Source organism: Thermobia domestica, chromosome 7 (assembly GCF_964235325.1).
Source record: "Thermobia domestica chromosome 7, izTheDome1.hap1.1, whole genome shotgun sequence".
In the NCBI taxonomy this organism is placed as follows: Eukaryota; Metazoa; Arthropoda; class Insecta; order Zygentoma; family Lepismatidae; genus Thermobia; species Thermobia domestica.
The window spans coordinates 272546066-272562869 of NC_137460.1; the positions used below are offsets into that span (position 1 = coordinate 272546066).

Below are 16804 nucleotides of genomic sequence, written 5' to 3' on the forward strand. Positions count from 1 at the left end.
ACTGAAGAATGGCTTGAGATTTGTTATAAGAGTAAGACACTTTCAGGTGGTATTAAATTACTGAACCACATTAGAAATTAGAGTCCAATACATTTCAATTGAGTGCAAAAAGCCGCTCTATTAAGATATTCATATAAGGAGCAAATATTTCGGATTAATCCAAATTCAAACTTAAGATGCAAGCAATGCCGATAATTTCTAACCTATTGTAAACGTAACAATTCGGGTTAATCCAGAAAAAAAGTTTAAGTAATGCAGAATACAGGATCATTCTTGTCTTAGGTACACAAGCATCTCTAGAAGGTAATTTATTGCAATTTCAGAAATTATTGTTTGCTGGGATCCTCCAATGCAGGGCATTTTTAAGCTACCTTTTTGTATCCAAATGGATACCCAGGCCCAGCACTTGGATACCCAGGCCCAACAGTTTGGATACCCAGTGCACTTAATACATCTTTAAATTACTGGAAGAGTACTTGAACAATAAATTACTTGAATTACTGTGTTTAAAATCACTTCAATATACTTTGGTTTTGTGTCTATATGTATTCTGTGGGTAGGTATAAAATTGAAGAGTTTCATTCTTGAAATTTCAAATCCTCTTTTCTTCATTTCGTGTACTCATTTATCTATTCGAGATGCTAACACTTTCATTCTACTCTAATACAGAGAAAATTAATAGACCGACTAAATAGATAGAAAGATTGAAGCAGAACTCTCACAGATCTTATCTTGGAATGGAGGACATGTTGGACTTTGTTCCTGAAATGACATTGACTGTCAAGTTTGAAAAATGTTACAATGTATTTCAGAACATCGAAAATAAAAGCAAAAATGCTGCACAAAACAATGGCTAATTTCCATACTTTTCTTGCCTACTTCAAAGTTACGGTTTGGTGAACACTTGCATACATTCATTGTCGCCGTACTCCACAACTTTCCTCGATGCAAGATGGTTTGGGAGGCAATTGTCATGGAAGGGGAGAAGAAGGATCGAGCTGCTGCCAACGGAATGTTAGACGCGTGGGCCGAAAATTCCATGCAGTCTAAGCTAACAGTTCTCATGCATGACATCACCAGTATCTTGCAGAAGATGCAGAATATTCTTTAACGGTCTGATTTTCTACTGATTGATGTTCTTACAGGAGGGATGTAGCATTAAGGAAACTGACCTTAATGTTGGAGAATCCCTTTTCCGGTGGAAAGGAGGACTGCGTAGCTAGCGACAACGTGAGGGACGATGAACAGAGGCTACAGTGTCGTACAAATCATAATGTGCATGCAACTCGTCGGAACAGAAACTGGGAAGCTGTTCGACTGAACATAGAAGATGACGGCATTCTCAACTCCATTCAGACTACGTTGTCCGCATCTACAGCACAGTCGATTATAAATGCTGCTCGTCCATTAGTACAAGAAATTTTTGGAAAAGAAGTATAGACTTTTGCCTCAAATGTATGCGACAGCTGGCCAGGAATTAAAGAAGTACCATTACTGGTGGATAATGCTGATGCAGAAATGGAATATTCTGTGAGACTGAGAAGACTATTACCAGTCTCCTCTGGAATGCTGCAGAAACTTCTTGCTGTCTTACTTGCAATGTCGCCTCACAGCAAGTCAGTTGAACGAATTGTTTCACACTATAACCAACCTCGGAGTATTCATCATTTGTCGACGAGAAAACAAGACATGCGCTAAATTGAACGGGTACTGCAAACTATAACCCAAGGCTGGCTGTAGCGGAGTTCTTGAAGCAAAAGAACAGACGGAAGAGCAGGCCTGATAGTGGTATCTATAAAAGGAGGACTTTGTGAAGCTGTTTTTCAGAGTTGAATAATCTGTTACATTCAAAATCAACATATTTATATCACATAGACCTATGCAATGTGTTATCGGTCATTGCCCTTTATTCGATGATAGTAGATCATGTATCAATTGCTGTGACAGTAATACAGGTGTTAAGACTGCTAGTGATATTAACGGCTCCATCAAACCTATGGTAACTAGATGAGAAACTTACTCAATTATATTCTAAACATATAAGAAAACAAATAATGCAGAACACATTCAGATGCAGAATGTAAAAATAATAGCAGGAGTATAACTAATAACAACTGGGATAACACGGCTTTAAAGTACTTGTGGAACCAAACAATGTGAAACAACTTCAGCTTTAAAGTGTGAAAATAATAGCAAAAAGTATAATCATTAACAAATAGCCTAAAATGCTTTAATACAGATAAGAAACCAAATAATATGGGACATTGTAAAATTTGAAGTGTGAAAATAATTCTAGAAATTAACCAGTTACAAGTGGAATAACACGCTTTAAAACAGGCGAAAAACCAAACAATGTGAAACAAATTGATATTTAAAGTGTAAAAATGATAGCAGAAGTGGAACCACTAACAAAAAGGCTTACATACTATGATTTAAACCATTGATAATATTTAAACCATAAAGATAAATTTTTTATTACATTGTTTCTTTAAAAAATAAATTAGTAATAATATTTAGTATTGAATACATGCATATATACATAAAACGATTTCGTTAGGGAAATGTTTAGTCAAGTTTACGTATTATTTCCTTGTTAAGCAGTTTGTGTCTTGTATTGTGTGCTTTGTATCCTCTCCATCTGTTATCAGTCGCGTTTCTTTGGCATTGTCCTGTCTATGTCGAATTTAAAAATATGATTATAAAAATAAATAAATAAATAAAGGAAAATATCCAATTATGGTATTATGTTTAAGTACCGGCCTGAAGGAGGATCTGAGCCAAAATGTAAAAAAAAAAAAAAAAAAAAACATATGTCCGCTCCTGTATTGGTGGCGATGTGTTGAATCGGAAATGAAACGGTTTAGCAGAAGTGTGACGAATACCTCATTTTGTATGTCATTATTTCAAAAGTGTACATTATCCAAAAATGCAATTTAAAACATCTGTGTGTGTGTTTGAATTTTGCTATGTGTGTGTCAAGGCCCCCTTTTGTACCTGGATACCCAGTAACGATTTCTTAAAAAATGCACTGCTCCAATGTGTCATTGGACGTTTGTAAACGGTTTACTAAGCCTAAGACTCTGGTATGGAGTGTGGTGCTTTATTGGATAAGAGACATGGACATTGAGGAAAGCTTAAATATCTAAGCGGTAACCATTGAAATGTGGTGTTGGCGCAGAATACAGCTCATATAATGGACCGACAGAGAAACGAAAGAAGATGTACTAAAAGAAGATAATGAAGTACGACATATCATGAAGATAATAGGAACGCGAAAACTTCGATTGGATCACATTGTTGATAGAGGGAAAGGTACAAGGAAAACCAGGAAAAGAAAGACCAAGGATATAATATCTATATGTAGTTCCAAAGAAGAAGTCTTATCAAAATATAAAATAGCTCTTCCAAGGGTGAGAAAAGCTTAAAACTTTCCAAACTGTCCACCAACCTATGCTTAAGATAAACAAGAAAAAGACTATTGTCCACCACCCTCTTCGTTCTGATCTTCATTTTTTCTTAGCAGGGGGGCCGCGGTGGCTCAGTGGGAGAGAGTTCACCACTGGTGCTTGGGCTCCCGAGTTTGATCCCAGTCCCCGCCAAGTGAACTTTGGGTGGACAAAGACCGTGTGCGTGGGTTTTCCCAGGTTCTTCCCTTTCCTACCACATTTTTCTTTCCACCATTTCATTCATTTTTCATAATCACGGTCTCCTTTAGCCTAACCGACATAAGCGTGGGACGTAAAACTCAAAGATTTCATTTTTATCTTTTCTTAGTAGACCTCCAATCTACCCTATGTCTAAGTAAAGGAGGTTTCGTGCAAATCTACGTCAATCTCTTGCCTATCGGTTTACAGAGCCAGAACAGAAACGGTTACAAACAGCGAGATACGGTTTTCTGATATGAATTAAGTGTCCCAAGAGTATATCATCTCCTATCTTATCCCTTTATTCGAACTGGAATGGTAGTGATAAACAAACTTCAACTTTATGTCCGATTCAACTTTATGTCTATAGAGAGGAAAAGGTAACAACAGGAAATGGTTCTTTGAAATTCATTCACTACCGAAGCAACTGGTGTTATGCCTACCCATATCCGTCTACATAAAACGACAAATTGTAGAAATCTACTGGTGTGTCCTCTATTAACTAAGTTTGACGTATGCAGGGAATTGGCCTACAGTTTCTTATCTTTCCCGGCGGGAGCTCATGTCGTTCGGATTCCACGTTAATCAGTAGGTCCATGTCTCATATAGCCTCGCTGCTGAAAGGGACGCTAAACTAAAATCAACTCAATTCAGCTCAGTTTCTTATCGTAATGGAGGGGCTGTCTCTTTTTGTGGCCATGCTCCCAAAAGAGTAGCCTAGAAGCTTATGCTTCTTCCGATCATTTTTGTAAAGTAGATTTTTAGTTTCTGCTCCAACCCTCCTCTGTCCTTATCTAAACTTGGGACCAGCAATGGGTGAGTTACATTTTAACAAATTTGTCTGATAGTTGTAACTTTAACCTTAACTCACGTATACACACATATGTACTTTAAGAAGTCAGTGAATTTTCACCTGACGAAGTAATTTCTGTCATAGCTTCGTTGATGCGTTATGTGTAGAGTTACAAGGTCACCTCGTTGAGATTTACTAATCTCTTAAAATATTATGTTTACATTTGTGATTTAAATTACAGTTATCAGGCAACCTTATTAGAAAGTAACTTAGTATGGTTGTCTATAAAGTTTGTGTAAATAGAAAATGTGAATAGACTTTATGGACACCCTGTGGAAAGATCACGTTTCGTTTCAATTTTGAATTCTAATTGTTCAGAAGTATTTTCACACTGGGAAATGCAACTTACTTATTGATTGAGCTTTAAATTCTTTCCTTTCGTTATGTCACGTCTTTAATTGTACAACTAAATTACAGTATTTCCGATATATCAAAGTAGAGAAAAGCGCTACCACAAATTATGCAGACTACTTATTATCTGTAGTACGAGTAGGTACCATCAAGTTTGTGCAATCGCCTAGAAGGAATCGACGCTGGAGAACTCTGACATGATGGTATTAGTCCTTCTCTTCATAGTCACCGTACTTAGCGGCATATTTTTTTCTCAGTGGTTCTTCATCTTTCATAAGCCCGTTTTGTAAAAGTGTGTAGTTTGGCTTTGAAGTCACAGTTTAAAAACAGAATTGATGTCATCCTTACTTTCAAAATGGTGTCCCATGAGTTGACACTTAAGTTCTGAGAACAGGCTTGGTACTAGGTCCGATGAGTATAGGAATTGGTGTGCAATTAGAGCCCAAAAAGGAATCAAAACGACTGAAAAATGCATGTCTTCAAATTTGAACATACTTTAATATGTAAAAATGAATTGCCTTTTAGTGGTGGACATAAGGAAATATGTCGATTTTTTGACATTACGGATATGTTCGCCATGAACATAAAAATGTGAGCAACTATAGCATGTCAAAATGATCTACTCCCTTGTTTCCATTATTTTTGACGAATTAGTATGTTATGTTTAGATCATTGGGGCAATGTTTGAAATTATATACGTGTACGTCAAAAATTTATACACATGCACCGAAACGTGAGGCGGTTGTCGTTTGTCTCTTGTTATCAGTGTTACCAGTGTAACAGTTTGTCGCTTGATCTAAAAATTTTTAAGGATATTTTTATCAAAACAATTGGTTCATTTATCATTGTTAGAATAGAAATTTAGCACCTTTTAAATGTTATCTAGCACTATTTCCACTAAAATTAATATTTCTAGCATCTTCTTGCAGTATGTTTAGCGACAGTGTTATTCACGTTGTTGGCAGTGTGTTTAGTATCATTACGACATGTGTGTGTGCCCTATTACGGACAAGTTTGACATATATTTTTATGCCATATCAACATACATCGGGCTCTGTGTGTGGCAACATTTCATATCCTAATTAAACTACCTCCATTATGGGTGCATGGGTGGAATGAGCTGATGCATTGTCTGCAAACAGCAGCTTTTATGACGTTTCTTCTTGAGTTCCTTTCGCAACTTTGTCACGAGATGAGAATAACAGGTACTAGTAATAGTTTGCCCCTTTAGAGGGTTATCCGTCATGATGACCCTTTACAATACCAGAAAACGGAAAGTGTTTTCTGACTGCAGATTTATGTTGTAGTTCCTTCTTAGGGGTGCCTTCTCCTTGCTCTTTCCATTGTTTGTTTATTTCCTTTGTTTTTAGTCGTAAAGACACACCCAACCTTCATCTAGGGTGTGTTGGATTGGGTGTGTTGACGTTAGTCTGCCAAAAGATCATCTACTTCCACTTGAGTTCCAATGAACATTTCTCCAGCAGCGTCTTCGCGATTTCTCTTCCGGGAAGGTGTGAGCACTCTTGGTACCTACCGTGCTGACACTTTCTGATGACGTAACTGATTGTGAATGATATTCCAGGCAGACGCATAACTCACATCCATTACATATATAATATATTTATGGTGCTCTTCCTATCTTCCATCATGATCTTCTCAACTTTCTCCGTCAAGGAGACATCATCAGTGACAGATCTAGAGGCTACGCAGTGGTCATTGGTACAGTTTAGATAGCCGTTTCCATTTGGACACCATCTCATAGGATGTGCTATCATCTCCATATACTTCATTCTTCTCTTTGTAGATCTATTTTGTTGATTACCAATGAGGACTGATGACCTTAATGACGCTTCGTGCTTCGTTCTTGTCAACCACTGGACCTTCAGTGATTTACCTGTATAAAATGAAAGAAAGAGTTGTTCTAACGAGTCCAGGTTTGCTTGATTAACTTACAAGGAGCTAACTATGAAATGCGTGTGCGAAGGAGTTCGTAGTTCGTCATCTTCTAGGTAAAAGTTTCGCCTGCTACAAGTTTCGAAAATTCAGTGACAAATTAATATATTATTTTACCTGTCTGACTGTACTACTTTCTTCTTCAGTTTTGAGTGAGTTAATCTTCTTAAGAGATTCTCTGAAACTTGTGCAACCATGATATTTAGTTCCAAGGGCGAAGCTCTCGGAACGAGAAACAGAATTGAAAGCTGGAAACCTGTAATAAAGGAAGAGAATAATACGAGATCAGGAATGCAGAATTAATTAGACAAACTAACAAACAAACAACAAGAAAACATGTGTAGATGAAATTACTTATGAAGAAGTAGCAATGCATTAGGTAATTTCCTTTTTGTTTATTTGTTGTTAACAATCCAGTAAGAATAGTGTAATGGAGCCGCTTTACACAAGAAATGAGTAAAGTTAACCATAGGAAGCATTTGTGCAAGGACCTCAGCGAAAGTCTGTATTGAAATTTTAACGTTTTTTTATTGACTTGATTTTAACGAGCAAAAGCGTAAGCACCAAATACTTTCAAATAATTCATTCAGTCTTCGTCGCTCTTTTCGTTACTTGGAACATTTCAACCTTAAAGCCTGCTTTAAATAAGTTAGTGACAAAAGAGTACTATCCGTTTCAGAGACTTAAAAAGTATATGTTGTACCTAAGGATATTACGACATTTTAACAAAAAAAAATCAGGAACGTTTTCCTTCCCAATTTTTGACATTTTTAAGACGCCAAAAAAAAAAAAAAAAAACCGCATTGATCGTTTAGAGAAATGTTCATATTTACACAAACATAGTGTCTACAATTTGTGAAACTTTCAAATTATTTGAACCACCCGCACCAGAACTTTAAACAAACTATTAAATTTTGATCATGTATGATACTATAATTTGGTAATGGCTGGGGGTAAGGGATCGAAACTTTTCTGGTGTGGTTTTAGGTTGAAGCTAACATTTTGGGTCAAGGCCAATTTGACTTTTAGTAAGAAAGCTTCTTTATATTCTAGCATTTATCTCATATGGAATAATGGGTTCAACGTTAACTTGTATAATACTTAAAATATACTGTTAACACAACTCAATATTAGCACAGACCAGTGGTACCAGCATCGCTTTCATCTTGACGTGTTATTTCAACACAAACGATTCGGTCTTGCAGGTTAGCACATAGCTGATATTACCGAATTGACACAGAGATAAAGTTGAGCGGTATTACGGAAATAGGTGATTGCGAAAAGTGAACGGAAAGTGGAAAAGCGTGACAGTGATTTTTTAATGTATCTCGTATACCAGAAGTTGTCAGTAACATCATAGCTTGCATGACGAACGCACGTTATTAAGATAATACCTATTATTAATAACAATATTAATCATCAGTGATCTGTCATTAACTAAGAACAATAAATTAGCAAAGACACCTCAGTCCCCTCAAAATACTTTGTATCACATAGATATATGTGTTCTATATTTCAAGCCTGCACATTAACTTCCAAACATATCATAAATATCTAGAAACTGACATTCAGAATTCCCATTAGTATTTATTTTTTGCCATGAACAAAGCTTTACGCAGCATATTTGGCATTTATAACAACCAACAACATATTTTATTGTGTAATCTTTCACAAAATATTTTGAAAGCGTATGACTTTTCAAAGAACATCTATATGACTAAAATTGCTGACCTGTAGTTAGTGATGTGAGGTGGAAAATTTTCTGCTATATTTTTCCGGAAAATTTTCCGTTCTAAAAAAACATCAGTAATCAAGTACCAATTCCTCAGTAATCATAAAATTGATTGAATTTATGTATAGAAATGTGAAAAAGTGAAAGATCATTTAAAGAACCTGAAAGTTTTCATGGCTCAGACAATTTTCAGTACTATGTCGGAACAAGGGAAACAGTTTTTCATGAATCAAAATATTTTCTCTCTTCTATGGAAAAATTGAAGAACTTTTTATGAGCCAGAAAATTTTCATCATTTTGAAGCAAAATGTAAAAATTTTTGTGAATCGGAAAGTTTTATTGCTCTGTAGAAACAAGTGAAAGGAATTTTAATAGATCGGAAAATTTTCATTACGATGTAGGAACAAGTGGAAAAAACTTTTCATAAGCCGGACAATTTTAAATATTATGTATAGTGATGTTAGGTTGAAAATTGTCCAGTATATGTAAGTTCATTTGAGCTATAAAATTGAATTTCTGTAGAGGAAAGTTAGTCAGCAACAATTTATAATTTTCCAATTAGCTTTCAGGAACCAGAATTTCTTTTTAATATTTCAACTTGGGAAGTAAAAATTTACACAGTGTTTGTCTCTTTCTCTCTCTCTCTCTATCTCTCTCTCGCTCTCTTTCTCTCCCTCTCTGCGAGCTCCTTCGTTGCTAAGCGGTAGCCTTTGGCATGGGAAACTTGACTTCGACTCCCGGCGGGAGCTCATGTAGTTCGGATTCCACGTTAATCAGTTGATCCCGTCTCATATAGCCTCGCTGCTGAAAGGGACGTTAAAATCAACTTAATTCAATTTTCTCTCTCTCTCTCTCTCTCTCTCTCTCTCTGTGTGTGTGTGTGTGTGTGTTTGTGTGTTTGTGTGTGTGTGTGTGTGTGTGTGTGCGTAAAGTGCAGAGAACATACATCGAGTTCGTAGAGTACATATATTCCATTTTATTATTTAAAATTTAAATTTATTAAAAGTGATGAATATTTTCCAATTGATAAAAGCATACTCCACTTATTCCTACAACGTTGTTTAGTTGTAATATTTATAGGTAATAAATATTGTCTTAAAAAGTTTCTTGATGTGAAGGTCTAACGATTCTTCATTTCTTCAAAAATGTTTCAAAAGCTTCAATGTATTCTTCCCTTAGAATCCACCTTTGATCTTGCAATATTAGATTTCGTCAGTTTAATGCGCGTAAGACGAAGTTTTCTCATAGCTTTACTACTTTTCTAGATTTACATACTGCAACATTTATAAATAAGCAGAGATAATATCAAGTGCCTACTGTAAATTTTTGACTACCCAAAACTTGAGTTTAAGTAACTCATGAAAACAAATACTGACCATTTTTTGGAAATAAACATTAATTTATTTATATATTCATTCAGAAGATAAAGTAAAATATAGCTAATAAGGAAGCTGATTTGTGTAGTTGTTCTTCCAATAAAATAAAAAAAAAAAGAAACGTAGAAAGCTGCACTATTAGCACTGCATTCTAAAAGCAACAAGTAATTTCATTTTAATTTACAAAATTGAAAACATATTTTATATATATGTTTGAAACTATTATGTACTTGTTCTATCAAATTGTCACTATTTCTAATACACTTTTATACATAATAATGGTAGTTTTACAATACAAATATCTGCTCTAAGATCTTGATTATACATACTTCTGATATTGAAATTATGATTTACGAGTGTTAAACACAATAAAATCGAAGAAGCATTTCTTCTTATTTTCTGTTACAAAAATAATCTTCATAATAAACTTTTGTGTAGTTATTTCATTACATAGGAAAGCCTATATGTGAAGAAATAGTGGAATTTTCTGTTTCTGAAATAATTGATAAATTCACAAAGGTTTCTTTTCGAATTTTTGTTACCCTTTATATATTGGAATGGGATATTTGTCCTCTTCGAACTCGATACATGTTCCTTGCACTTTACACACACACACATACACCCACCCACCCACCCACACACACACACACACACACACACACACACACACACAGAGAGAGAGAGAGAGAGAGAGAGAGAGAGAGAGAGAGAGAGAAATACTGTGTAAATTTTACTTCCTAACTTAAAATATTAGAAAATTTTCTTGTTCCCGAAAGCTAACTGGAAAATTATAATTTGTTGCAGTCTAACTTTCCTCTACAGAGTAGTAGTGGCCCCGTTATGGCTCGCCGAGTCAGCAAAAATTTTTATGACGTCATAGGTCAAAGGTCAGTGACCTTGGCCCGGGGTCAATGACCTAGGGGTACCTAGGACCACCCCCTCTAAATTTTGGCAGGGGTACCATGGCCCACCCCCTAAATTTTGGCAGGGGTACATAGGACCACCCCCCTTAAATTTTGGAAATTGCCAAATCTAAAAATTTGGTATGGTAGCCTAGGACCATAGTATGTACCTCTATCCGTATTGGGTGTCTATGTCGTTCCCTTTCATGAGTAAAAAATTGCCAAAAATTTAAATTTCGGGGGTTTTGGACCTAATTTATCTCCTTGGATGAGGTCCTATTACCTTACATGATTATATGGTCATGTATAGGGGTCCATTACCTTTCATAACATATGGGTATATTAATGCACCCCTTGAAAAATTTGGGAGGGGTACCTTGGCCCACCCCTTAAATTTTGGAAATTGCCCAATTTCAACATGCGGTATCATAGTACAGGACCCTAATATGTATCATGATAAATTTGGGCGGTCCACCTTGTTTCCTTCTAGGGGTAAAAAATTGCCAAAAATATAAACGTAAGCAATACGTTGTACCACGTGTTTGGTTTTCGACCTAATTTATCTCCTTGGATGAGGTCCTATTACCTTATATAGTTATATGGTCATGTATAGTGGTCCATTATCTATCATAAGAAATGGGTACATTGGTGCACCCCTTTAAATTTTTGGGGAGGGTACCTTGGCCCACCCCTTAAATTTTGGAAATTGCCCAATTTAAACATTGGGTATTATAGTACAGGACCCTAATATGTATCATGATAAATTTGGGTGGTCTACCTCATTCCCTTTTAGGGGTACAAAATTGCCAAAAATATAAACGTAAGCAATACGTAGTACCACGTGTTTGGTTTTTGGTCGATTTTATCCCCTTTGATGAGGTGTTATTATCCTATATAGTTATATGGTCATGTATAGGGGTCCATTACCTTTCATAAGATATGGGTATATTTGTGCACCCCTTTAAAAATTTGTGAGGGGTACCTTGGCCCACCCCTTAAATTTTGGAAATTGCCCCATTTAAACATTTGGTATTATAGTACAGGACCCTAACATGTATTATGATAAATTTGGGTGGTCCACCTCGTTCCCTTCTAGGGGTACAAAATTGTCAAAATATAAACGTAAGCAATACGTTGTACCACGTGTTTGGTCTTTTGGCCCAATTTATCCTCTTGGATGAGGTCCTATTACCTTATATGGTTATATGGTTATGTATAGGGGTTTATTCCCTATCATAAGACATTGGTACATTTGTGCACTCCTTTTAAAATTTGTGAGGGGTACCTTGGCCCACCCCTTAAATTTTAGAAATTGCTCATTTTATATATTTGGTATTATAGTACTGGACCCTAACATGTATTATGATAAATTTGGGTGGTTCACCTCGTTCCCTTTAGGGCTACGAAATTGCCAAATTTTAGTACAACCACGTGTTTGTTTTGGCTCAATTTATCCCCCTTGGATGAGGTCCTATTACCTTATATGATTATATGGTTATGTATATTGGTCCATTCCGTATTATAAGACATGGGTATATTGATGCACCCTTTAAAAATTTGGGAGGGGTACCTTGGCCCACCTCTTTATTTTGGAAATTGCCCAATTTAAACATTTGGTATAATAGTATAAGACCCTAATATATATTACTATAAATTTGGGTGGTTCATCTCGTTCCCTTTCATGGGTACGAAATTGCCAAATTTTAGTACAACCACGTGTTTCGTTTTTGACCTAATTTATTCCCTTGGATGATGTCCTATTACCTAATATGATTATATGGTCTTGTATAGGGTTTATTTTCTATCATAAGACATAGGTACATTGATGCACCCCGGGAGGTGTACCATAGCCAATCCCTTAAATTTTGGAAATTTTTCCAATTTAAGCATTCGCTATCATAGTACATGACCTCAATATGTATCATGATAAATTTGGGTGGTCCACCTTGTTCCCTTTCATGAGTTAAAAAAATGCCAAAATATAAACATAAGCAATATGTTGTATCACGTGTTTGGTTTTTGGCCCAATTTATCCCGTTTGATGCGGTCTTATTACCGTATATGTTTATATGGTCATGTATATAGGTTCATTTCATATCATAAGACATGAGTACATTGATGCACCCTTTAAAATTTGGGAGGGGTATCTTGACTCATCCACTCAGTTTTAGAAATTGTTTAATATAAGCATTTGGTATCTTCGTACAGGTCTTCAATATGTACCACTACAAATTTGGATGGTCCACATCGTTCCCTTTCATGGGTAAAGAACTACCAAAAATCAAATTTCGGAGGTTATTGACTCCTATTTAGCACGTTATATGGTTTATTACCTCTATATGTTTATGTTCTCTTTTAAATTTGGGAATTATAAAATAACATAATTTGGTAAACGTTTTCTAGGACCTATTGGTGTTTCTCTTATGGCCAAATATTCAAAATTTAAAGGTTATTAACCGGCTTTATTATTAAATGAGTACAGGATTTATTACTTTTTCATAAGACATAGGTGTATTTGTGTACCAATCTTAAATTTTGGGAGGGGTACATTTCTTATTGTCATATCAATAATTGGTAATTGTTCTTTGGGTAAATCATTATGATCACGTGATCGGTTATTGACCTATGATGGGATTAGGAGTCCAGGACATTGATACATTGAAACTTTGTAGGATAATTTGAGAATGCGTCATTGGTATTGATTATTACAGCCAAATATAAACGTAAGCAATACGATGTACCACGTGATTGACCTTGATGAGGTAGTGTACAGGGATACATAGCTAACCTTATTGAATCTTATGACTCATAGTCTTAAGGGAATACATGCTACAACACTGGCAAAGTTATTGTTGATGTAATTTGATTGGTTGATCGCTATCTTTCGTGCAATCTGATTGGCTGATCACTATCTTTCGTGCAATCTGATTGGCTGATCACTATCTTTCGTGCAATCTGATTGGTTGCTGATTTTCAAATCTTTCCTGCATTCAGTTTTAAGTTTTGTTTAACATTTAAAAATCTTGGTTTCGTTCAACATTTTGGACTCACTGATAAATATGATCAAAACCGTTTATTTGTTAATCGAATAGTTAAAAACCGGATAAAGTTTGACGGTTAACCGTGAAACGTAAAATTTTTTTAGTTTGAAATTTTTTGTTTGAATTTTTTTGTTTCAGAATTTTGTTTGAAATTTGTTTCAAAATTTTTTGTTTGAAAATTTTTTTGTTTGAAATTTTTTGTTGCAAAATTTTGTTTGAAATTTTTTTTGTTTAAAATTTTTTGTTCGAAATTTTTGTTTTGAAATTTTTCGTTTCCAAATTTTTTTGTTTAAAAATTTTTTGTTTGAAATTTTTTTCGTTTCAAAATTTTGTTTGAATTTTTTTCGTTTGAATTTTTTTTTTCGTTTCAAAATTTTGTTCCAAAGTTTGGTTTGACATTTTTTAAAGTTTGTGCACTCATTAGTAAAGAACCGGAACTGTTTAGAACTAAAACCTCTGGCAACATTGTGGTGCAATAGTACACGTTAGAACATGATGCAATAGTACACGTCAGAATATGGGGTTGTACTTGAAATGAAAAAAAACACAATTCATTGAAATGGATCATTTTATTACACTCCACATACATCCATACCAGATAGTGGTTCTGGATATTGTCGATACAATGTATTTTGAACTTCTTGCACTAGTTTGTCTTTAGCATATAATTTTAATTCCAATTGAAGTCTTTTAAGGTCTAATGCAATATCAATTGGTGGAAACTCAATGTCCATTTGATCACAAATAAACTGTTTATCAATACAGGTATGCACCCACGAACGATGTTGACAACCATCACAATATCTAGATACATGTTGTACAATATGCATGACACATTTTTCAAAATAGTACTTTTTCAGGAATATACTAGTTTTGTTGCACACTTCCACTGCATGTTTCACACACTGAAATACGCTGATAAATTTGTTCCATTCAGTTTGTGTTAGATACACCATGTTGCGAGGGACATGAAATGTACTCTTTTTACGTAACAGCACCATCTTCTCTTCGAGGACCACTTCATGATTTGAGCCTAATGATTTGACTATGGTCACATTTAGCTCATCATGAAAATAATCGTTCATTTGGTCGATTCGTGAACATAATATTTGCCATTCTTCACAGGTCAGTTGTACACCAAATTGTTCTGCTTTGCCCAATCGAATCACTGGTTCAAATGTTCTAGCACTGATACCAATCATCACATGCTTGGTTTGAAATATATTTATTGGATAATAGCTTGCGAAGATGAATTCTTTATCGTTAGAAGTACACATCTTTCCTCCTGAAAAGCACTTGCTCAAATGATTTCGTGGGATGACACTGTATTGGTTGATTTATAGTTATTGCTGACGTCATTGGTAAGGAATGTGCTGACGTTTGAATTCATGATTTCATCACAGTTGCTGACGTCATGCCGACCAACCAAATTCATACAACTACGGCTGACGTCATTGGAAAGAAATGTGCTGATTCATGATTTCATCACAATTGCTGACGAATCTGGCTGTGTACTAAATTCAAGTTGATGACTTCGACCCAAGAATCCTTTGTAACATAAAGATACAGATCCAGAATTTAAGAAACGCAGCAGTTCTTCTTGTTTTGATGCTTCCATGGGTAAATATCTTGCTGGTAAAATTATATTCTTATCATTTTCAAGCTTTACTACGATTCTTAATCCAAACTTTGTAGGGATCATTTGGCTAGCTAAGATTCTATAAGGTACATTCTGTTGTAAATCAGTAATCTTGGTAAATGATTTCATCACATCACGCGTGTTTAGAAACTGCAGACAAGTAGCCATGATGATGTTATCATGAATACTAACTCGAACGATACTTATATATGATGCAAAACTGATGACGTTGCATTATCATGTTCTGACGTGCACCACAATGTTGTCAAAGGTTTTTGTTCTAAACAGTTCCAGTTCTTCACTAATGAGTGCACAAACTTTTAAAAATGTCAAACCAAACTTTGGAACAAAATTTTGAAACGAAAAAAAAATTTCAAACGAAAAAAATTCAAACAAAATTTTGAAACGAAAAAAAATTTCAAACGAAAAATTTTTAAACAAAAAAATTTGGAAACGAAAAATTTCAAAACAAAAATTTCGAACAAAAAATTTTAAACAAAAAAAATTTCAAACAAAATTTTGCAACAAAAAATTTCAAACAAAAAAATTTTCAAACAAAAAATTTTGAAACAAATTTCAAACAAAATTCTGAAACAAAAAAATTCAAACAAAAAATTTCAAACTAAAAAAATTTACGTTTCACGGTTAACCGTCAAACTTTATCCGGTTTTTAACTATTCGATTAACAAATAAACGGTTTTGATCATATTTATCAGTGAGTCCAAAATGTTGAACGAAACCAAGATTTTTAAATGTTAAACAAAACTTAAAACTGAATGCAGGAAAGATTTGAAAATCAGCAACCAATCAGATTGCACGAAAGATAGTGATCAGCCAATCAGATTGCACGAAAGATAGTGATCAGCCAATCAGATTGCACGAAAGATAGCGATCAACCAATCAAATTACATCAACAATAACTTTGCCAGTGTTGTAGCATGTTTTCCCTTAAGACTATGAGTCATAAGATTCAATAAGGTTAGCTATGTATCCCTGTACACTACCTCATCAAGGTCAATCACGTGGTACATCGTATTGCTTACGTTTATATTTGGCTGTAATAATCAATACCAATGACGCATTCTCAAATTATCCTACAAAGTTTCAATGTATCAATGTCCTGGACTCCTAATCCCATCATAGGTCAATAACCGATCACGTGATCATAATGATTTACCCAAAGAACAATTACCAATTATTGATATGACAATAAGAAATGTACCCCTCCCAAAATTTAAGATTGGTACACAAATACACCTGTGTCTTATGAAAAAGTAATAAATCCTGTACTCATTTAATAATAAAGCCGGTTA

General features: G+C 34.8%; 1 protein-coding gene across 1 annotated transcript in view; it reads right to left on the minus strand.

Moving 5' to 3' along the window:
* LOC145690924 (gastrin/cholecystokinin type B receptor-like) overlaps positions 1-16804 on the minus strand; it is a 157102-nt gene that overhangs the window by 66759 nt on the left and 73539 nt on the right. The window contains exon 4 of the mRNA XM_081766370.1: positions 6919-7057. Coding sequence (XP_081622496.1) covers positions 6919-7057 — 139 coding nt within the window. The remainder of the gene's footprint in view (positions 1-6918; positions 7058-16804) is intronic.